Source organism: Sciurus carolinensis, chromosome 4 (assembly GCF_902686445.1).
Source record: "Sciurus carolinensis chromosome 4, mSciCar1.2, whole genome shotgun sequence".
Classification (NCBI taxonomy): domain Eukaryota; kingdom Metazoa; phylum Chordata; class Mammalia; order Rodentia; family Sciuridae; genus Sciurus; species Sciurus carolinensis.
Window position 1 is genome coordinate 169,891,442 of NC_062216.1, and position 23,892 is coordinate 169,915,333.

Consider the following 23,892-nt stretch of genomic DNA (forward strand, 5'->3'; position numbering starts at 1 on the left):
ACTTGCGAGGAAGCGGGATTGTGGAAGTGGGCGTGTCAACATGACAGGAAGAAGGGCGCGCTGTGCGTGATGACGTACGGGGCGTTGATTGGGGGAGAGAACGGAAGTTGGAGCGTACGTGCTGCCCGCTATCTGTAAAAGTTGATCTCTACCCTGCTGCAGAGGTAGGCTAGCGCCTCGCTGTCCTTGCGGTGGGACAGCGCTCACCGCGGGTGTGCAAACCTGAGTGTAGAGACAGCCTCTGAACCCCGCTTCTTCGCGGGAGGCGGCATCGGCCCTGGAGGCCTGCCGGCGTGGGAGACCTCCTTGGGCGTGCTGATTGAGGGGTTGGGGTAGATTTGGGAGCGGAATGAGGACGTGTCGATCAGCTAGATAACCGAGTAACCATCGCAATCCATATATGGAGCAGGAGGCGGGACCTCCAGGGTCTGTCCCGCGACGCATCAGAGCGGTCGCCTCTGGCCCTGAAGCGTCCGTAAGGGGTAGCTAAGGTGAAGCTGCTGCTTGATTGCCCCCCTTGTCCATTTCCCAGTGCATCCCAACAAATGAAAGGCAGGGATCCATCCTCCACATTATTCACTAGTAACCCCGAGCTTTTGTAACAGCTCTTAAAAGAAGCTAAGAGTCGATATTTTTTCTTTAAATTTTCTTGTTACTTATCTGAACTTATTTCACATAGTGAGCAGAAACCATTATGTCAGGGTGGGAGTCTTACTACAAAACCGAGGGCGATGAAGAGGAAGAAGAAAAAGAGGAAAGCCCTGAAGCAGGTGGTAAGTGACTTTAACATGTAGTGCCGTTCTGTATGTAGAACAAAGGACCTTCCCTGCTTGCTCCTGGAAGGACTTTGTAACCTAATGGCCCACCTTTCTCCCCAAATAATCTGAAATAGTTTTCTTCCTTTGAGCTTTGCAGAGCTACCCTAGGCTCTGTTATTCTGATTCTATTCTGTGAGATATTTCTAGTCTTAAATTTTACTGGGCACTGGTAGATTGATATCATTTGAGCTCCAGTAAATGACCCTATTCATGGGTATCTTGGTGTGTTACATAACTCAGATAAGACCCTTTCTCACCTGATAAAGGAGTTTTATTCATCCCAGCACCTCAATATAAAAATACCTTTACCTTACAGCAACTACAGCAATGGAAGAGTAAACATTGGCAATATGGATTTCAAGAGAGTGATTCTGGGCTGGGGATATAGCTCAGTTGGTAGAGTGCCTGCCTCGCAAGCACAAGGCCCTGGGTTCAATCCCCAGCACCGCAAAAAAAAAAAAAAAAAAAAAAGTGATTCCTTCATGATAGCTTCCAGGTTTAGGAGTATCTGTGTGTGTTCAGGCAATAGTATTATTCAAGTAGTGCATTCAAGCAAATCAGTAACACATAGGGGAGGAAGAGAAATAAAGGGTACATGTAATCTACATACTAGTTAATTTGATTCCTGGATAGAAAATTTTATTAAAAAAATTTGTAATCTGTATGCCTATCACTCTACCACAATCAACCATTACCATAATTTTGGCTCTTTTTTTGAGATAGGGCCTTGCTTTGTTTCTTAGGCTGGTCTTGAACTACTGGACTCAAGTCATCTTCCTGTCTCATCCTCCTTAGTAACTGGGCCATAGGCCTATTCTACCATGCCCAACTTCTTTGGAAATTTGAATAGCTCATTTATGCATTTTTGGATCTGTTTCCTAAATATACATACATGCACATTTTTCTTCGTATCTGATTTTTATATTACTGTAATCATAGTATATGTACATTTTTCTCACTTTAACTTACACCAATCTTCTTCCAAAAAATTTTTTTTTGAATGTACAATTTTGTGTTCTGCCTTTTTTCTTTTTGTATCATAGAAGTATCTTTCCATGTTTTAACTACATATACATAGTCTTTATAACTTGTTTATTTGGTGGTACTGGGGATTGAACCTATAGGTGCTTAACTACTGAGTTATAACCCCAGTGCTTTTTATTTTTTATTTTGGACAGGGTCTCACTAAGTTGCTGAGGTTCTTGCTCAGTTCCTGAGGCTGGCTGTTACTTTGCAATCCTCCTGCCTCATAACTCATTTAAAATATATAATAATTTATTAATTCAGTCTATTTCCTGAAGGACATTTTAAGTTATTTTCAATTTCTTTAATAAACAACATCATAGTAAATTTTATTTTATTTTTTTTACAAGGAGAGAGATCAAACCTTGGCATGCCAGGCAGCATTCTACCACTGGGCCATATCTCCAGCCCAACATTGTAATAAATTTTGTATTTTTCCATATCTTAATAAGATAGAATTTTAAAAGGTAGAATTTACCAGATCAAGGTAACTTTTTTTTTTTTTTTTTTTTTTTTTTTTTTTTTCGGTGCTGGGGATCGAACCCAGGGCCTTGTGCTTGCAAGGCAAGCACTCTACCAACTGAGCTATCTCCCCAGCCCAACTTTTTTTTTAATTTTAATTTTTATTTATTTTTTTAGATGTTGAAAGATCTTTATTTTATTCATTTATTTATATGTGGTGCTGGGAATCAAATCCAATGCCTCACACATGCTAGGCAAGTGCTGTAACACTGAGCCACAACCCCAGCCCTCAAGGTAACATTTGCTTAAGGATTTTGACACATTTTGTTCTCCAAAAGGTGGCTAATTTAATTGTATTAAGTAGCATCAATGTCAAAAAGGAAGATAATTAGATGTATACCATTTTATGAAAAAAAAGAAAAAGAAAACATCACAGCTGGGCTTGGTGGCACACTCCTGTAATCCCAGTGCCTTGGGAGGCTGAGGCAGGAGGATAGAAAGTTCAAGACCAGCCTCAGCTATTTAGTAAGACCCTAATTAACTTAGGGAGACCCTTTCTCAAAATAAGGAGGAGCTGTGCGGAGTAGCACACAACTGTAATCCTAGCAATTTGGGAGTCTGAGGCAGGGGGATTGTAAGTTCAAAGCCAGAGTCAGTAACTTAGTGAGACCCTGTCTCAAAATAAAAAGGGTTGGGGATGTGGCTCAGTGGTTAAGCACCTCTGGGTTCAATATCCAGTATTTAAAAAAAAAAAAAGCATATCTACTGTTGTATCTAAAAAGAACTTTAAAAAACCCATATCACTTATGATATAGTCATGCTGAAAAAAGAAAACTTGAATCTGATTAAACCACTCTAGGTCCTTAGTAAGGACAGCAGAGTACACCAAAAGATGTAGGTGTTAATCTAGACCAAAAGAATGCAATCAGCAAAATCCAGAATGTGGAATAGTGTATGTGACAAAGCATTCTGGTTTTTTAAGAAATAAACTATAAGGAAAAATAGACTAAAGTTTCCAAAGCATTTTTATAGAAAGTCAAAACTAATGGTTAGCAGTATGGAGATTCCTCAGAAAGCTTGGAATGGTCCCACCATTTGACCCAGCTATCCCACTCCTCGGTTTATACCCAGAGGACTTAAAATCAGCATACTGCAGTGACGCAGCCACATCAATGTTCATAGCAGCTCAATTCACAATAGCTAGATTATGGAACCAACCTAGATGCCCTTCAGTTGACAAATGGATAAAGAAACTGTGGTATATATATATATACACAATGGAATATTACTTAGCCATAAAGAACAATAAAATTATGGCATTTGCTGGTAAATGGATAAAGTTGGAAAATATCATGCTAAGTGAAATAAGCCAAGCCCAAAAAACCAAAGGCCGAATGTTTTCTCTGATAAATGCATGACAATATATCATTAGAGGGGGTGGCGGGGGGAAGAGAATTAAAAAAAAAACAGAACTAATGGTTAGGGATGCACACTTGGATGATAAAATTATAATGAAAAGTTAAGGAAGTAATTACCAACAGTAAGGATCATGGTGACTTTGTGGGGAGGTGGGGATTGTAATTAGGAGAGAATATATGAAGGACTTCTGGGGTGACCAATAAGACTGATTTTCCTGACACTGATGGTTGTTTTAAGGATGTTCTCTTTATAAAAATTCATTAGATTATACTTTTGCTTTAGGAACTTTTCTCTATTTGTTTCTTATTAGTGTTAAATGTAAATATGAATACAAGGGTAAATGTTCCTTCCATTTATTTTCCCCATAGGAGAATATAAATATTCAGGAAGAGACAGTTTGATTTTTTTGGTTGATGCCTCCATGGCCATGTTTGAATCTCAGGGTGAAGATGAATTGACTCCTTTTGATATGAGTATCCAGGTAAGACTATCTTTTTTGTTTAGTTTTGTTTTGGGTATTTGTGATTGAACCCAGTGGCACTTTACTACTGAGCTACATTCAGCCATTTTTATTTTTATGTGTTTTTTTTTGTGGTGCTGGGGATTGAACCCAGGGCCTTGTGCTTATGAGGCAAGCACTCTACCAACTGAGCTATATCCCCAGCCACATCCAGCCTTTTTAAATTTTTTAATTTGAGACAGTATCTCACTAAGTTGTTTAGGGTCTCGCTGAGTTGCTGAGGCTGGCCTTGAACTTGCAGCCCTGCTTTGGTCTCCCGAGTCATTGGGATTACAGGGGTGTGCCACCATGCCTGGCAAAACTACCTTTTTATTTGATTAAAAAATAGCAAAAAAGTATTGATACCACTTGAAAAATATGAACTCTTTGAAAAGTTTGAATGTTAAATAGCAGTTAGCCTATATGCAGCCAAACAAACAAACAAACAAAGTAGCAGTGCTGGAGAGCAGTTCCATTTTAGTTTGGATTTGAATTTGGGACTCTACGACTATATTGCTTCCACCTTTTGTCTTAGCCTGATAGTAGAAGTGGGCTTATTCTTCAAATATAGGATTATAAAAGAAGAAGGGAAGTACTGGTATTTATGGTATGAAGAAGAAGAGTCCTTTTGGGCTGAGGATGTAGTTCATTGATACAGATTATGCACAAGGCCACAGGTTGGATCCTCAGTACTGGAGGAAAAAAAAAAAAAAAAAACTTCTCGTAAGTGATATTTGGGAGTTGAACACTATTGCTGAAAAATGTTACTATAACAAAAAGACAACCCCAATTTTAATATAGGCAAAGAACTTGAATAGACATTTCTCCAAAGATATACAGGTGACCAATAAACACAAGAAAAATGCAACAGCTTTAGTCATTAGGGAATGCAGATCTAAACCACAGTGAGATACCTCTTTATATCTACTAATATGGCTATAATTATAAAGGAAAAAAAGAAAGAAAAGAAATAAGAGTAACCAGGCATGGTGGCACTGCCCTATAATCGCAGCTGCTTGGGAGGCTGAGGCAGCAGAATCATGAGTTTGAGGACAGCCTGGACATAGGAAAAAAAAATTTTTTTTTCAATTTTTAAAAAAGGGCTAGTGGGACTAGGTGCAGTGGCACGCACACCTATAATCCCAGCGGCTCAGGAGGCTGAGGCAGGAGGATTGTGAGTTCTAAGCCAGCCTCAGCAATGGCAAGGTGCTAAGCAACTCAATGAGACCCTGTCTCTTAAGTAAAATACAAAACAGGGATGGGGATGTGACTCAGTAGTTGAGTGCCCCTGAGGTCAATCCCTGGTGCCAAAAAAAAAGGGCTAGAGATGTGACTCAGTGGTAGAACCCTCTTGGGTTCAACTCCAGTACTGCACCAAAAAACAAAACAAACAAAAAAGAAATGTTGATGAGGCTGTGGAGAAATTGGAATCCTTATACATTCATCACTGGGAATGTAACATGGTGCAGCTGGTATGGTGAACAGTATGGCAATTTGGAATCAAACAAAAACTTGGGTTCTAATTTGCATACAAACAGGTCTTACAGTTGGTCAGTCAGAATACCTTGCATATAAAAAAAGAATTTAAAAAATCTGTACTTTAAAGCAGTTGTTCTCAAACTTGAACCTATGTAAGAATCACCTGCAAGGCATTAAAATACACACTGCAGTCTGGCAGTCTTCACGCCTGTAATCCCAGCAACTTGGGTGACTGAGACAGTAGGATGGAAAGTTATAGGCCAGCTTGGGCAACTTTGTGAGACCCCCCACCCCATCTCAAAATAAAATATAAAAAGGACTGGGGATGTATCTCAGTGGTAGAGTACTCCTGGGTTCAATCTTCAGTACCACACACACAAAAATAAAAAGACACAGACTACTTTACCTCAGATTCAAAATTTCCAGTTCTGTAGGTCTGGTGTAGGAACCAAGAATTTGCATTTCCAGTCTGGGCATGGTGGCATATACTTGTAATCCCAAGTAATTGGGAGGCTGAAGCAGGAGGATTGTAAGTTTGAAACCAGCCTGGGCAATTTTGCAGGACCTTGTCTCAAAAAAAAAAAAAAAAAAAGTAAATAAAAAGTACTGAGGATGTTGCTCAGTGACAGAGTACTTGCCTAGCATGTACAAGGTCCTGGGTCCAATCCTCAGTGCTAGGGAAAAAAACAAAAAGAATTTGCATTTCCAGGAACTTGTTGATGTTACTGATTTGGAGACCACAGTTCGAGGAGAGCTGCTTTAATGTTTTTTGTATTACAGAACTCTTTGAGGATATTATGAAAGCTATGTACTTTATCTCCCAAAAAGATAGCACTCATCATTCTCCATATAATTACAAAGGGTTCATGGAAAATTTTAAGCCTAAAGACCACAAAAGAAAAGGTAGTGTTAGATTCCAAATAGATGAGAGATTCACCAGTGAGCACAATGTATTTGTTAACAAGCAATGAAAGGACATTTTCTGAGATTCTGTTTTAGTTTTGTTTTCTCATATTGTCCTTGTGCAAGGGCCATACTAATCTCTGTATCATTTAAATTTAATATATGTGTCACAAAAGAGAGCACAATTTTGTTTGTTTTTATGTTTTTTGAAAATTTTTTAGGTATTACTGTACAGGGAATTGAACCCAGGGCCTCATGTCATTCCAATGACCCATATCCCCAGCTCACCCTGCAATCCTCCACTTTTTTAGAATTTTGAGATAGGGTCTAGCTAAGTTGCCCTGGCTGGCCTGTGACTTGCAATCCTCTTCTTGTAATCCTCCTGCCTCAAGCCTCCTGGTAGCTGGGATTATAGGTATGTGCTGCCATACCCAGCTTGTTTTTGTGTTTTCATTTTTAGAATCTAAAAGGAGTTTTAACCAAATTCTTGTAAACATTTGTTGACTACTTCACAAATAGATTAAAATGTTTATAGAAATAACTACTTGCCATGCAGATTATTGTCACTAACTAGCCGTAATGTAAGTTTTTCATCTAAGGAGAGACTTGCTGTAGAGGAAGGCCAATTAGAGGTTCAGGCAGGACATGAAAACTGTCACCATGGTTGGTTATTATTCAGCTTTGCAGATTCAGAAAGAATTTTATCGTTGCCTCAGAATGAAACAGGCCCAAAGTGGACCAACTCTTCTGAGACCAGATCTACCAGATGCTGATGTTAGTTCATACGGGGACAGACCTTTCCTGTGACTGGAACACTGATGTCTGTAATTGTGTAATTTTATTTTAAAGGATGCTGTTTAAGTAACATATACTTACTGTTAATTTAAGCTTTGTAATTAGCTGTGTAAACTATTTCTTGGTGTCAGAATACTTTAGGAAAGATCAGGTGACCTGTCAAACTCACCCATTAAGTGAATGACATAAGTGGGATACAACTCAGGGCTTCTGATTCCATTATTGGGCTTTTTTCCCCCTTATAGCCTAGTCTGTTCCCTGAGGAGATCCATGTTTTTAATTTTCTGGTTTCTTATAGTAGGGACTGCTTTGTGGGTTTCTTAGATTTTTGTTTTGATATTGCTGAGGATTGAACCTGGCCTCATGCATACCAAGCAGTCACTCTGCTGAGCCCAGTGACCTACACCCCATACCTAGGGACTGCTTGTAAATCTATTATAAACATAGCACTTTGTGTTTGTTATAACTTGATATATATGCTTATCACTCTCTGATTCAGGAACCTTCTGAAAGTAGGGGTTATGTCTTATCATAGTGCTGTGTATAAATTCAGCCAGGACATGTTGAGCACCTATTATATGCCAGGAACTTATAGAACTTTAGTGTTAAGTAAATATTCATTGAATTTTAATTTTTTCAGTGTATCCAGAGTGTATATGCCAGTAAGATCATAAGCAGTGATCGAGATCTCTTGGCAGTGGTATTCTATGGTACCAAGAAAGACAAAAATTCAGTGAATTTCAAAAATATTTACGTCTTACAAGAGTTGGATAATCCAGGTCAGTAATGTTGTAAGGTCAGCATTTCCCTTACATGAGAATGTCACTACCCTGAACAAAGAGGACTATGGAGGAGGAAGCAGGTTCCATCTTGTTAAGGAGTCTGCTCTCCTACAAGGGGTCCTTGCTGGTATGCAGACTTGTGCTCTATGTGTTGAACAGCTGTGGGGTGAGAAAGGGATCCTGGCCCTTCTGTTATTCCATGGTGAAGGTGACCACTGACTCTCTTCTGGTTTTTCTGTCCTTTTGATTCCTTGCCTTTAATCAGGTGCAAAACGAATGCTAGAGCTTGACCAGTTTAAGGGGCAGCAGGGAAAAAAACATTTTCAAGACCTAATTGGCCATGGATCTGACTACTCATTGAGTGAAGTGCTGTGGGTCTGTGCCAACCTCTTTAGCAATGTCCAGTTTAAGATGAGTCATAAGAGGATCATGCTGTTCACCAATGAAGACAACCCCCATGGCAATGACAGTTCAAAAGCCAGCCGGGCCAGGACCAAAGCTAGTGATCTTCGTGACACAGGTGGGCCTTTTTATTATTCTTTTAAATTGGCACTTAATTTTATTGATTTCTTATTTATTTATTTATTTGTTGTAGTTGTAGATAGACAGAATGTCTTTATTTTATTTATTTTTTCATGTGGTGCTAAGGATTGAACCCAGTGCCTCACATGTGCTAGGCAAGTGCTCTGCCACTGAGCTACAGTCCCAGCCCAATTTTAATGCTTTCTTTATATTTTTTCCTTTATTTTAATCATTTATTTATATGTGGTGCTGAGAATCGAACCCAGTGCCTCACACATGCAAGTGCTCTACCACTGAGCCACAACCCCAGCCCTATTGCTTTCTTTATAGCTGATCTCAAGCATTTGCTTTTCACCATCCAGAGTCAAATGAAAGAATAAAGTAAAGCCAGGGAAAGATACCTGTGTAACATTAACACTGAAAATGACCGTGCCAGAGAGACATGGCCTACTCTGCAGGCTGAGGTGGGAGGATCACTTGAGCCCATGGGATATGAGGCCAGCCTGGGTGACATAGTAGACCCAGTCTCAAGAAAAAGAAGAAGAAGAACATGACCTTATTATGCTGTCTAAAGGACTGTACTAAGTAACCTCATACTAGACAAGGGTGCCAAAAACTTACAATGGAGAAAAGATAGCCTCTTCAACAAATGGTGCTGGGAAAACTGGAAATCCATATGCAGTAAAATGAAACTAAACTCCCACCCTGTACAAAACTCAACTCAAAATGGATCAAGTATCTAGGAATTAGACCTGAGACCTTTCACCAAATAGAAGAAAAAGTAGGCCCAAATCTCCATCATGTTGGCTTAGGACCAGACTTCCTTAACAAGACCCCCATTACGCAAGAAATAAAAGCAAGAATCAATAAATGGGATAGATTCAAACTAAAAAGTTTTTTCTCAGCACAGGAAACAATCAACAATGTGAAAAGAGAGCCTACAGAGTGGGAGAAAATCTTTTCCACACACACTTTGGACAGAGCACTCATCTCCAAAGTTTATAAAGAACTTAAAAAACGTTACACCCAAAATACAAAGAACCCAATCAATAAATGGGCTAAGGAAATGGGCAGACACTTCACAGAAGATATATAGGTAATCAAAAAATATATGAAAAAGTGCTCAGCATTCCTGATAATTAGAGAAATGCAAATTAAAACCACCCTAAGATTTCATCTAACTCCAATTAGAATGCTATTATCAAGAACACAAGGGCTGGGGAGATAGCTCAGTTGGTAAAGTGCCTGCCTTCCAGGCACAGGGCCCTGGGTTCGATTCCCAGCACCGCCAAAAAAAAAAAGAAGAACACAAGCAATAGTAAGTATTGGCGTGGATGTGGGGGAAAAAGGCACATTCATACATTGCTGGTGGAGTTGCAAATTGGTACAGCCACTTTGGAAAGCATTGTGGAGATTCCTCAGAAAGCTTGGAATGGACCCACCATTTGACCCAGCTATCGTACTCCTCGGTTTATATCCGAAGGACTTAAAATCAGCATACTACAGTGATGCAGCCACATCAATGTTCATAGCAGCTCAATTCACAGTAGCTAGATTGTGGAGCCAACCTAGAAGCCCTTCAATTGACTAATGGATAAAGAAACTGTGGTATATCTACACAATGGAATATTACTCAATTCATAAAGAACAATAAAATTATGGCATTTGCTGGTAAATGGATAAAGTTGGAAAATATCATGCTAAGTGAAATAAGCCAAGCCCGAAAAACCAAAGGCCGAATGTTTTCTCTGATAAGTGCATGACAATATATAACGATGGGGGGTAGCTGGGGGAAGAGAAGAATGAAGGAACTTTGGATGGTGTAGAGGAAAAAGGGGTGGGAGGGGGTGGGGATGGAAAAGCAGTAGAATGAAACAGATAGTAGTATCCTATATATATGTGTGATTACATGAATGGCGTGAATCTGCATTGTGTACAACCATAGAAATGAAAAGTTGTGCCCCATTTGTGTACAATAAATCAAAATGTGTCTATAAAAATAAAACATTTTAATAATAAAAAAAAAAGGACTATACTAGAGTCCTTGAACTTACTACCAGAGCAAGCTTGTCTTGATTTTTTTTTTTCCTAAACTGCGGTTTAAACCCAGGTGTGCTCTACCACTGAGCTACATTCTAGCCCTTATTTTTTATTTGTTTTGAGACAGGGTCTTGCTAGGTTGTCATATCTGGCTCAGCCTTCTGAGTGGCTGGGATTACAGGCTTGGGCCACCATATCCTGCACTTCTGATTTTAATGTTACCTTGAAGGATGGTTATTTGAGTAAGTTTTCTCAAGTAATTATAGCAGCTAATTTATTTAGCCACTTTCTTTAATTCTTGAAAATGTTAATCTAATTTGGTGGGGGCTGCTTTTAAAAGCATATTTGTATTTAACTGAAAAGAATTCTCAAGCTGGACATGTTGGCCCATGCCTGTAGTCCCAGCTACTCCGGAGGGTGAGGCAAAAGATTGCTTGAGTCCAGGAGTTTAGGGCTGGTCTGGGCAATGTAGTGAGATCCCCATCTCTTTTCTTTTTCTTTTCTTTCTTTTTTTTTTTTTTTTTTTTTTGGTACTGGGGATTAAACTCAGGGGCACTCATCCACTGAGCCACATCCCCAGGCCAATTTTGTATTTTATTAAGAGACAGGGCCTCAGTGAGTTGCTTAGCACCTTGCTGTTGTTTTGAACTCGAAATCCTCCTGCCTCAGCCTCCTGAGCCACTAGGATTACAGGTGTGCGCTCCCTCGCCTGGCCGAGATCCCTAGCTCTTAAAAAAAAAAAAAAAAAAAAAAAATTCCCACTTACTGAAAATTATTTTTTCTTCCTTATTTTTGTCTGTGTACCAGGAATCTTCCTTGACTTGATGCATCTGAAGAAATGTGGGGGCTTTGACATATCCTTGTTCTACAGAGATATCATCAGCATAGCAGAGGATGAGGATCTTGGGGTTCACTTTGAGGAATCAAGCAAGTTGGAAGACCTGTTGAGGAAAGTTCGTGCCAAGGAGACCAGGAAGCGAGTGCTGTCCCGGTGAGCACTAAGCCCATGTCACTGACCCCAGGTCCCAAGCAAATGACCAGTAATGTGTTGCTTTGACTTCCCTGTGCTCTGCTACTGTCCCACTGTGTTCCACAACACCAGCTTTATGAGGATAGCACAGTCTGATTGCTTCTCCAGTATAGCACAGTCTGATTGCTTCTCCAGTATAGCACAGTCCTCCATTTCCTTTTGGCCTAAATGAATCCTCAGCTGTACTCACTAGTACTCTGTTTGCTTTCTTCTGTGTTGATGATCACAGTAACACCCAACTCATTAGGTAATTGTGAGGAATAAATGAAAAAAAAATGTATCAGACAGGTTGTATGAAGCAAAACCTCAATAAATGTTTGTTATCATCATTGTTAAAAGTGTATTCTAAAAAAATATATATATATTATTCTAAAGACTGAGGCAGGATGATTGCAAATTTGAGGCTAGACTCAGCAACATTGCAAGACCTTATCTAACAATAAAAAATAAAAAGGGCTGGGGATGTAGCCAGTGGTAAAGCATCCCTGGGTTCAATCCCCAGTGCTGCATCACATACACAAACAAAAAAAATTTGTCTTCATTTAGTCAGACATGGTGATCCACGCCTATGATCCTAACTGCTCAGAAGGCCGCGGCAGGAGGATCTCAAGTTTGAGGCCTGCTGGGCAACTTAGTAAGACCGTCTCTCAAAGTAAAACATAAAAAGGACTGGGGATGTAGCTCAGTGGTTGAATGCTTTTCTAGCATGCACAAGGTCCTGGTTTCAATCCTTAGTACCAGATAACAACAAAAAAGTATTATTCTGATCTCTTATAAACTTGAGCCCAATAGGAACCAGATTATTAGATTGTCTTCTTTCAAAGAATCTTGATATTAGAATCCTAAGGGCTTCTCAATGTTTCTTCCTAAGAAGAATCTGACTTGTTTCGTTTTATTTTTATTTTTTTGTAGTGCTGGGGATGGAACCCAGGATCATGTGTATGCTAGGCAAGGGTTCTTTCTTCCACTGAGCTACAAGCCCCAGCCCCAGGCTTCCTTTTCGACTGGACTACTGAGTTACATCCTTAGTTCCAATTGTTCTTTATCATTATTCTAAGTAGTTAATATATTTTGAAACTAATTTTTGTAGTTTAGACTTTGGGGGTGTAGTATAGCAAATTCTATCGTATTATTAAAATGCATTTAGAACTTGTTTAGTATTTTTGTGGAGAATAAAGCAAACTGAAACTTGAGTGTCTTGAAGGAATTGTAGATAGGAGAATACAGTCTTTTTTTTTTTTTTTTAATGTACTGGGGATTGAATCCAGGGGTGCTTTACCCCTGAGCTACATCCTGAACCTTTTAAAAAAAATTTTTTTTTTTGGAGAGAAGAGTCTTGCTAGGTTGCTTAGGGCCTCACTAAGTTGCTGAGTCTGAATGGGGTGTGGTGGCTCATGCCTGTAATTCCAGTGGCTCAGGAGGCTGAGGCAGGAGAATCACATGTTTGAAGCCAGTGTCAGCAACTTAGTGAGGCTATAAGCAACCAAGTGAGACTGCATCTCAAGATAAAAAATAAAATGGGCTGGGGATGTGCCCTGGTGGTTAAGCGCCCTAGAGTTCAATCCCTGGAACAGCCAAAAAAAAGAAGTTACTGAGGCTGGCCTTGAACTTGGAATCCTCCTGCTTCAGCCTCCTAAACTGCTGGGATTATAGGCATGGGCCACCATGCCTGGTTTTTTATACAGTCTGAGTCCATGCTTTCATTTTTCTCTCAGGTTAAAGTTTAAGCTCAACAAGGATATAGCGTTCACTGTAGGCATTTATAACTTGGTCCAGAAGGCTCACAAGCCTTTTCCAATGAGGCTGTATCGGGAAACAAATGAACCAGTGAAAACCAAGACACGGACATTTAATGTAAATACAGGCAGTTTGCTCCTGCCTAGCGACACCAAGAGATCTCAGGTAGGTCAATATGCTTTCTTACCAAATAGTCTCCTGTTGAAGAGTTAAAGGGGGGTTGGGGGAGAGACAGTGATTAACCTAACCAGTTACATCACTTTCATGTGTGCATCTTTCTATTCAAGATATTGAGACACAAAATCAGGGTAGCTCAAGTAGAGTATTTGTCTAATATGTGCCAGGCCCTGAATTCAATCCCCAGTACTGCAAAAAAGAAAAGAAAAAGACAGTCATTACACTTTAAAACTATGGCATTTTGATCAGTGAAATCCTGAGAGCTAGAGAGCTAAACAGCACCAGCATTTGTAAGAGATGTCAGTGGAAGCTTCAGCCCTGGACCACTCAGCACATGCCACACGAACGGTCTAACTCCTTAATCGAGTACAATGGCAGAAAGTACTTCCTAGTTAACTAGGGAGATGAGAAACTCGTAACATTTTAGGTATGAGGTGAACTTTTTTAAAGAGAATTTTTTTTTGCTAGATAAATAAGAAATTTCCTATGCTTTGAAATGGCATACATCTGCCTTTCTGAACCTGAAAATACAAAACATTCTTTCCTCATCTTCTCACCTGTATCCAATCTATAGAAGAATTTGACCTTGAAAATTGAGTGAGTCATCGTTCATTTTATTTGCTTGTTTTTTTAAATCATGAAAAATGTGGGAGAGAATCAGATTTTTTGCATAAGTTCAGTTCAGGACCTAGAAGTGTGACTAAATACTATTTTGATTGAACCCATGAGATGTTTTTTAAAGCACAGATTTTGGGCTGGTGTTGTGGCTCAATGTTAGTGTGCTCACCTAGCATGCTTGGGGCCCTGGATTTGATTCTCAGCACCATATAAAAATAAAATGAAGGTATTGTGTCCACCTACAACTTAAAAAAAAATACATATATATGTACACACACACATATAAAGAGTTGCTCAGTTGATAATAAGCAAGCATTAAAAAAATAAAGCACAAATTTCAAAATAGTATGTTAGCTTCTTTTTGAAGGAGCAGAAAATAAGCATTTTCCTCTTCCATTTTGAAAGTAACTCATTTTTCATGTGGTTTATTCACAGGCAGTAACTCTTATAGCTACTGAGTTTCTTTCTTGATCCAGGATGCCTGAAAACACCTGGAGGGCTCTCTCGTTCATAAAACTCAAATTTGGTATTACTCAGTTCTGTTATCCGAGGATCAAAATGCAAACAGTTTGGAAGTAATACTTAAGATATGTGTGTGTGTCTGTGTGTCTGCCTTCCATACTAACTGGGACCTAACCTGGTACCAACCTAGGTACTCTTATTCCATAAATAAGCTTGGTTTGAGCATCCTTTGTATGTCAGGGATGGGGCTGGGCTCAGTAAGGGAAGGAATAAATACCTGAAGAATATGGCCTTTGGCACCAGGAAGATCTGGGTTTAAAACCCAATGTAGTTGTATAACCTGGAATGTTACCCAACCATTGGGCTTCAGTTTACTCTTTGTTGAATAGTTTGTTTGCAGTACCGGGGATGGAATCCAAGGCTGTGTCTTTTTTTTTTTTTTTTAGTAGATGGACACAATACTTTTAATTTTTTAATGTGGTGTAGTGCCTCACACATGCTAGGCAAATGCTCTACTACCCCAAGGCTTCTTAAATGCTAGGCAAGTGCCATACCAGTGAGCTAAATCCCTAGCCCTTTCTCAGTTTTTAATGTCTACCTCCTAGGATTGTTAGAGAACATCAGTTAGATGACAAAGTAAAGTACCTGGCAGTCACTCAGTAAATGTTAATTCCTGGTTGTAAGAAGAGGATACACTAGTGAGCCATCTTCCTGCTTAAAGAGAACTGATTTTAACTTGCTGGTGTCCTGTGGCCACCAGTTTGCGTTTCCATGTAGCCTCCATGTGGCCCTTACTTCTTCCCTGTAGACCTATGGGAGTCGTCAGATTGTACTAGAGAAAGAGGAAACAGAAGAGCTGAAGCGGTTCGATGAACCAGGTTTGATTCTCCTTGGCTTTAAGCCCTTGCTAATGCTGAAGAAGCACCATTACCTGAGGCCCTCCCTGTTTGTTTACCCTGAGGAGTCCCTGGTAAACGGTAAGTGGCATAGGCCAAGAATAAGTGAAGGACTCTGACACAGGACAGTTTATGGAGCCACATTTCCTGACTGGGTGCTGCTTGGACGCTGTGTAGGAGATGTTAATGGGGTATTTTGGAAGTGTTTCATGTTCAAATTTGGGCATTTGGGACTAAACAAAATTAAAGAGATTTTTTTCAGGATCCTTGGTATACTGACATGCACTGAGAAAATCCAGAAGGGGCTATGAAATTGAGGATTTTTAAAACATTTTTTCTGTGGAATTATTTGCGGCATCAGATAATAGAGCAAAAAAACCCAAAACTCCTCAGCCTTTTCTCTGTTAGCGGCTATTAAAGATGATGTGAACTCTGCTATTATGTGTACGGGTTCTTTCCTTTGTTTAGTAGGAACCCCCCAGGTTGGACCTGATTAGGTTTTCCTTAATGCCTGGGGCTAAATGCCGTTAGCATAATGTGAGTAAAGTGAGCTGACATTAATAATTCATACTCCTAAAGGGAGTGTTTGAGGATTCCAGTCTGGTTCCTTTCCTTTCTTTTCATTTCTGTGCCTTTCCTGCCCCCACATTTCCTTCATCTTTGGGTTCTACACCCTTTACCATGGAGGTATCTTTAAAGAAAATGGAAGAGAAATTGTAGGGTTATGCCATGGGCTAAGAGGGAAGAGAGGAAGAAAGCTCTTTAGGACGTAGGCCACTGAGACCTTTGTTTTCTAGGGAGCTCAACCCTGTTCAGTGCTCTGCTGGAGAAGTGTCTGGAGAAGGCCGTCATAGCAGTGTGCAGATACACACCCCGCAAGAACATCCCCCCTTATTTTGTGGCTTTGGTGCCACAGGAAGAAGAGCTGGATGACCAGAAAATTCAGGTGACTCCTCCAGGTACGTAACAGATTCCCAGGATTCCTGAACCTTGCCCATGCTTTTGAATCCCTCCAGAGGTCCCAAGTCAGGCCTGCTGAATCACAGTTCCCAGGAATAAGACCTGGGAAAGGGTGTTTTTAAGGTGTCTTAGGTGAATGATTTGCAACTAGGTAAGGCCTATACAGGTGGTTGTACAGTGCACAGTATACCTAGCTGTTCATGGCTGGTCTGTAGCTAGGGTTGAGAATTGTCTACATACAGACTGTTTACAGGTTACTGACACAAGTTTGAGGCTTCACTGCTAACACCTTTTCTTTACTGAAAGCCATTGTCACCCCTTATAATGCTTAATGTGTGATTTATGTCCTGTATTCACCACAGTAGTGGAAAGAACATGGATTTTGAAGTCCAACTTGACTTTGTCTTGTGCTCATGTGTGTGAAAGTTTGCTTTCCTTTGTTTCAGATCCATCCCTGCCACTTGTTACCTCTTCAAGTGGCAAATAGCTTAATCTATTTATATTCTTTATCTTAGAGATGGGAATTCTATAACACCTTTCACCTTTACATCTGAGATAAGTTACGATGCTAGTTCCAGGACTGAGAGGTATAGTTCAGGGTAGTTACAGTGTAGTTACTACACTGTATGATGTGTGAGGCCCTGGGTTTGATCAGCAGCACCAAGATGATAGTGGTGGTGGTGGTAATGATGATGGGGATGGTTATGATGTGAAGTGCCTAACAAAGTAGTTAGCCCATGCTACTCTTCCCTTCTCTAGCCATATGGATGAATAACTTTATTTATTTATTTATTTTTGAGCTTTGTGGGCATAGAGTTGCCTATTTGTATTCTTCCTTTAATATCTATTGGTTCTGATCTGTAACAATGTCTCTGTTTTAATTTCTGATAATAGTATTTTTTCTTCTCTTTTTTTTACTGAAATATACCATGTTTGATTAATATTTATCCGTAATTTCCAGTCTTTTTTTTTTTTTTTTAGTTTTAAAATTTCTTTTTTTTTTTTAATTGTAAACAAATGGGATACATGTTGTTTCTCTGTTTGTACATGGAGTAAAGGCATACCATTTGTGTAATCATAAATTTACATAGGGTAATGTTTGATTCATTCTGTTATTTTTTCCCTTCCTTCCACCCCAATTTCCAGTCTTATGACTAAATATCAACCTTCTTTCATCATGTATCTTACCTCTTACAGATAAGGGAATCTGCATTTTCTTTTTTTTACACAAATGGGGTACAACTTTTCATTTCTATAGTCGTACACAATGTAGATTCACACTATTCATGTGATCATACATGTACATAGGGTAATGTCTGTCTTAGTCTACTATCTTTCCTTCTCCCACCCCATTTCCCTCTACATAATCCAAAGTTCCTCCATTCTTCTCTTGCCAACCAACCCCCCTGCCCCCACCTCTACCCCGCCCCCGTTATGTATCATCATCCACTTAACAGAGGAAACATTCAGCCTTTGGGTTCTTGGAATTGGCTTATTTCACTTGGCATTATGTTCTCCAACTCTATTCATTTACCAGCAAATGCAGTAATTTTATTCTTCTTTATGACTGAGTAGTACTCCATTGTGTGTATATACCACAGTTTCTTTATCCATTCATCAATTGAAGAATAGATAACTTTATAAAGTAATTCTTAGATAAATTTTTAATCCTGGTCATCAGAATGCTCATTGTTTAAGTTATTATCTCTCAGCTCCAAATTCACCCTGTTTGGCTCTGTACTCCTAAGACTGAGACTGTCCAAAACCCAGGTAGCTCTCAGGCTGTGTTAATAGTATGTGCTAGAGGGAGGCCAGAGGCCAAAGTAGAGGTAAGGGACTTGCTCCTTCCTATTGACTTAATGCTGTCAGCATTGCAAGCAAAGTACCTTCATTTGGCACTGGCAGTTGGTTATGGTGTCTAGATTTTTCAGTCCTTCTAGAACCAGCCAGTAACTATACCAAGATCAGCCTAATAACCTTTATCCCTTGCTTTTTTTTTTTTTTTTTAAGCAGGTGTTGGAGGGTAGAGGAAAAAAGGAGAGACATTGAAGTTCAGAGGAGCTGGAAGTTAGCCCTCGAGTGGGAGGCACTCTAGTGGTTCTGGGGATTTAGCCCAGAGGTAGAAAGCCTGTATAGCATGCATAAGGTCTTGGGTTTCATCGCCAACACATTAAAAAAAAAAAAAAAAAAAAAAAAAGGTGGGGGACTGAAACCAACCTCTGCTGCCAAGTATAGAGTCCTTCCTTGTTGGAGCAATATGGACAGGAGCAATAAATATATAGGAAGGGATAATTCCTCTTGCCTTTTGTTCTTCCTCTGGAGTCAGAGCACACTAGGCCACCAGGTGTCAGCTGGTAAAGGAGAAATGAGGTTTGCAGGGCCCTAGCCACACTATTGCAGGACATAGAAGGATGACTTTGGAACTGAGACAGACAGTTACAACACAAATCTCAGAAAACCTATCTGCCTTTTTTAGGCTTTCAGCTTGTCTTCCTCCCCTATGCTGATGATAAACGGAAAGTGCCCTTTACTGAAAAAGTCATGGCCAACCCTGAACAGATAGACAAGATGAAAGCCATCGTTCAGAAGTTACGCTTCAAATACAGGTGAGCACTCAGCCAGTCTTGACTTTCTTCTGGAGCACCTCCTGAATTGTCCTAGTAGAAATTCAAATTAGCCAGGTGTGGTGACACTTGCCTGTAATCTAGCCACTCCGCAGGCCACAGCTGGAGGATCACAAGTTCAAGGCCAGCCTGGGCAACTTAGGGAGATCCCCCCATTTCAAAATTAAATTTTAAAAAGGTGGGGCTGGTGTTGAGGGTATAGCTCAGTTGGTAGAGTACTTGCCTAGCATGACAAAGCCTGGTGTTCAATTCCCCAGCCCACCAAAAAAAAGCCAAAAAAAAGTGGGGCTGGGGATGTAGCTCAGTGATAGAGCACTTACCTAGCATGCAGAAGCCCCTGGGTTCCCTCCCCTAGTCACAAGAGAAAAAAAGAAAGAAAGAAAAGAAGTTCAAGTTAGGCATAGGCCAAGAGAATATGATTTTAACCTTTTTAGTTAACTGGTTAATTGTGACTAGTTATTGAGAACTTGTAAAAAACTACATTGAGAATGGAAGCTCTGATCATACTGAAGAGCCTGGGACTGTGCTCGTGGACTTAGAAAGTCAGATTAGTTGGTTGAACAAGTTCAAAAACTAGCAATAGGGGGAAGATTCTTGGTTGGTCTTCTCCCTGTTTATGTTTGTTGTCACACAGTAAGCAAATTGTTATGGACTTAAAAGAATATTATGTAATTTAAATCATTTCCTGCCATGTATATGATAGACCATCTTTCAAAGCTTGCATATTGTAACACCACACATAACATTTTTCACACATTTATATTAAAAAATTTTTTTTTTTTTAAATTGTGGTAAGAATACATAACATGAGAGCTACCTTCTTTTGGCGGGGTGGGTACTGGGGATTGAACTCGGGCACTTGACCACTGAGCCACATCCCCAGCCCTATTTGATATTTTATTTAGAGACAGGGTCTCACTGAGTTGCTTAGCGCCTCACTTTTGCTGAGGCTGGCTTTGAACTCTCCTGCCTCAGCCTCCTGAGCCGCTGGGATTACAGGTGTGCACCACCGCACACAGATTTCAGTATGGCATTATTAACCATAGGCACGATGTTGGGCAGATCTGCATTGTTGTTCTAGATCTCTAATACTTATTTTTCTTGCATAATGGAAACTTAACACTGGTTAATTAGACTCTCAACTTTCCTTGCCTTCACCCCTGACAACTACCATGCAGCTCTCTGCTTCTGTGAGCTTGACTATTTTAGATACATTTAAGTAGAATTACGCAATATTTGCCCTGTGGCACTGGCTTGCTTCCCTTAGCACAATGACCTCAAGATTCTGGCCTGCAGTGCTGGGGATTGAACCCATGGTCTTGTGCATGCTTGGCAAATGGTCTCCCCCTGAGCCCCAGCCCCAGCTGTACCCTTTCCTTTGTTATTCATAGGAACCCGAAAGCTTGGCTTTGTGCTCATTTTATAAATGAAGAAACAGGCTTATACCAGGTATGATGGTGCATGCCTGTAGTCCCAGCACTCAGGAGGAGGAAGCAGGAGGATCACTTGAGCCCAGGAGTCGAAGACATAGTGAGACCCTGGGGAGAAGTGGGGTGAGAGGAGGAAAGAAAGAAAAAGATAAAGAAACTGAGACTTAGAGGAGTGAGGCATCTCTTGCTAGGACTTACCCCACTGGAAAGAGATGGAGCCCATTGAGCTTTACAGCTGTCTGACTCTGGATCCACACCCTCTTTATACCCATGCCGCTGCTACTGCATGCGGGAAGAACGCATACTCGGATTCCAGGATTCTATATCTCCCTTTCCCACCAGTCCCCTTTGTCTTTTCTCTGTATTTACACAGTCCTCTCCTTCTGGCTCTGCCCATGGCTTCCAGTGAGAGACGGTGAGCAGGTTCGCTTTGAAGTTAACCTTTGGATCATCAGATAAAATCTGAGAGAGAAGTTGATTTGTGACAAGAGTCTCAGTTATTTTACTTGGAGTGTTTTTTCAGCTGGATTTATTTAATTTTATTATTTGGTTTTCATTTTTTAAATGTTTAACTTGTTTTGATTTGTTAATGTTATTCTCATTGTTTTAACAGAAGTGACAGCTTTGAGAACCCAGTGCTACAGCAGCACTTCAGGAATCTAGAGGCCTTAGCTTTGGATTTGATGGAGCCTGAACAAGCAGTAGATCTGACATGTAAGAACATTGGACTGAATCAAGAAATTGTTTTACTGGAGGCCTTCCTTTTGCTTTCGCTCTGATCCAGTAATGTGGATGCATTTCCTATTTCTTTCTGAAGACTTAACACCATTATCTAGACTATCTGAGATTTTCTGGACCTGCTTAGATTGCCTGGGAATGGTTCTGCAGTGAGAGGAGAGAGTGTCTGCCTCCTGAAACCTGCTTCTGAACTAGGCCACCTCATGCCTACATGTTGGTGAAAGTTAAATAATATTTATCAAGTACCTGCCATGTGCCAGAACTGTTGTCCTATGTGTTGACTCATTTAATATTTCTAACTATGAGGTAGGGGCTTTAATTGTCCCGATTTTACAGAGAAGGGAGTGATTTGCCTGATGTTCAGGTACTAAGTTGTGAGTGGTGGATCTAGGCTTAGAACCCAGTGACTCCTGCCTGAGCCTGTGCACTGTCCTCTGTGCTTACTGCCTCTCCATCAGACTCTACATGCTCTGCCCTGAGAAAAGCCACCTCGTTACCAGCATTGGGGCGCTTTTCCTTGGCCTTCAAGGTGGGGCTTCTCTGACCTTGCTCTAGTTCCCACCCCTCCACACTTTTTTTTTTGGTGGTGGTGCTGGGGATTGAACCCAGGGCCTTGTACATGCAAAGCAAGTGCTCCACCAGCTGAGCTATATCCCCAACCCTCTAGTCCCCTTTTTATTGTAATTCTCTTACCTATTTGTAAGAGGACACAGAAAGTTTAGTGGTACAAGTAAATAACCACAAGAAGCAGATTGGATTTTATGAAGATTCCTATAAGGGTTAGAGGAGAACTGGCTTCCAAGTTATTCATGGTCTTCTATACCAGTCAGAATAGCCCTGGCATTGAAAGCACAAGTCTGTCATGATGGTATAGCCAGGGCTGGGAGAAGAGAAACCTTTGAGTTAAGCAGCCCTTCTCTTCCTATAAGGCCTTAGGCATGGTAAGAAGTACAGTTGGCTTTCCGTATCCTGTGCTCTTCATCCATGATTCAGCCAATCCTGGATCAGAAATATTTGCAAAAAAAATTGCTTGTCCTGAACGTGGATGTGTCATTTTCTCATAAATAACACTGTAAAACAAGAATGTATTTATGTAGCATTTCCATTGTTAAAGTATACATGAAGATGTGTGTAGGTTATATGCACATACTACAGCATTTTAAATAAGGGATGTGAACATCTGAGGGTTTTGGTTATCTATGTGGGTCCTGGAACCAACCCTCCAATGGATACCACAGGACACGGTTCTTGGAAAATGCTGGCAGGACTTATTGAGTGTTTTCACAGCCAGGTCAGCTGCTTTGTAGCAGGCCCTTCCCCTCACCCTTTATCCCAGCAGTTAGGTGCTGTCTCCTCTCTTCTCAGAGAGCTGCAGCTAGACAGGATGCTGGGATATGGGACTCACCTGGCCACTCTTCTGTATTTTGATTTTCTAGTGCCCAAGGTTGAAGCAATGAATAAAAGACTAGGCTCCTTGGTAGATGAGTTTAAGGAACTTGTCTACCCACCAGATTACAATCCTGAGTGCAAAGTTAGCAAGCGAAAACAAGGTAAGGAGCTGGCTGTGGACATGAAATGGGCTCTTCTAAAAAGTAGTCTTGGTGGTCTTATCCCAGAGGGAGGGGAATGTCCTTTCAGAAATTTTTACACAAGCTGGGCACGGTGGCACATGCTTGTAAAGCCAGCTACATGGAGGTCTGAGGCAGTAGGAGTGTAAGATCAAGGCCAGCCTCAGCAACTCAGACCCTGTCCATAGACAGATAGATGGGACTGGGGATGTAGCTCAGTGGTAGAGTGCTTGCCTAATGTGTGAGGCCAGGGTTCCATCCCCAGTACTGCAACAGATTGTCTCCTGAAAAAGTGATGCATTTACACCCAATCTAAGAAAGGATCTTGTTTTAGGATGATCTTACCAATCCTGGACTTTATATACTATTTTTTAATTTTTCTACAAAGAGTGGTAAAGGGAAAATTATATCCTGATTGATTTGTAATTCTGCAGGTATGAGCAAGATGTTGTTTATTGAACTTTTTTTTCCCTGTGTACTCTGTTCTTGGTATTAACCATTTTTTTATTGAACTATCATTTTTCTTACCTCCGAATCCAAAGTTTTCTTACTATGAGGCTCGTGTTTATGGAACCAGCACCTTGTGTGCTGTCACCATTTTGGAATAGTTGTCTTAGGTTGTAATCTTTTTGGCTGTCTTGGCCAAGTAAAGCCAAATTTTGGCCTTGTTTACCTAACACACAAACGAGGAAAGGGAGCCATGAGAGGGTAGTTGGTGACCATGGTGCTTTCTCCCTTTTGCATTAGAACTGACTCCTGTAGTGTCTGGTAAGCCATTGTCAAGAGCTCCTCTCTACTCTGTACACGGTTTAGTGACGATGTACTTGGCTGCGTGTTTGTCTCCTCAGCCCACTTGTTCTTATCATTTTGTGCCTTGCAGCTTACACAGTGTTTGTAAATACTTCCCCTC

The 23,892-nt window shown here is 40.5% G+C and overlaps 1 protein-coding gene, 1 long non-coding RNA gene and 2 other non-coding genes across 8 annotated transcripts in view; 1 reads left to right on the forward strand and 3 right to left on the reverse strand.

The window, feature by feature from the left end:
• Xrcc6 (X-ray repair cross complementing 6) overlaps positions 1 to 23,892 on the forward strand; it is a 50,804-nt gene that overhangs the window by 26,122 nt on the left and 790 nt on the right. Inside the window, exons 1-12 of one of the 5 annotated variants that reach the window (XM_047548204.1) lie at positions 103 to 164; positions 680 to 773; positions 4,091 to 4,203; positions 8,039 to 8,177; positions 8,446 to 8,700; positions 11,550 to 11,733; positions 13,488 to 13,674; positions 15,575 to 15,743; positions 16,460 to 16,621; positions 19,099 to 19,228; positions 21,290 to 21,390; positions 22,851 to 22,964. In XM_047548204.1, the coding sequence (XP_047404160.1) occupies positions 695 to 773; positions 4,091 to 4,203; positions 8,039 to 8,177; positions 8,446 to 8,700; positions 11,550 to 11,733; positions 13,488 to 13,674; positions 15,575 to 15,743; positions 16,460 to 16,621; positions 19,099 to 19,228; positions 21,290 to 21,390; positions 22,851 to 22,964 (1,633 nt within the window). In that variant the 5' untranslated portion in view covers positions 103 to 164; positions 680 to 694. Of the gene's footprint in view, positions 1 to 102; positions 165 to 199; positions 774 to 4,090; positions 4,204 to 8,038; positions 8,178 to 8,445; positions 8,701 to 11,549; positions 11,734 to 13,487; positions 13,675 to 15,574; positions 15,744 to 16,459; positions 16,622 to 19,098; positions 19,229 to 21,289; positions 21,391 to 22,850; positions 22,965 to 23,892 lie in introns of those variants that run through there. The other 4 variants (XM_047548205.1, XM_047548207.1, XM_047548208.1 and 1 more) reach the window with 4 other exon arrangements.
• Positions 4,312 to 4,391, reverse strand: Trnam-cau (transfer RNA methionine (anticodon CAU)). The gene has a single exon. It is a non-coding gene; the product is annotated as a tRNA-Met (tRNA).
• On the reverse strand, positions 6,684 to 6,786 carry LOC124984098 (U6 spliceosomal RNA). The gene has a single exon (XR_007108560.1). It is a non-coding gene; the product is annotated as a U6 spliceosomal RNA (small nuclear RNA).
• LOC124982052 (uncharacterized) lies at positions 18,829 to 20,720 on the reverse strand. Its single transcript, XR_007108168.1, has 3 exons — positions 20,693 to 20,720; positions 19,567 to 19,597; positions 18,829 to 19,279 (listed from the first exon to the last, which is right to left on the reverse strand). It is a non-coding gene; the product is annotated as an uncharacterized LOC124982052 (long non-coding RNA).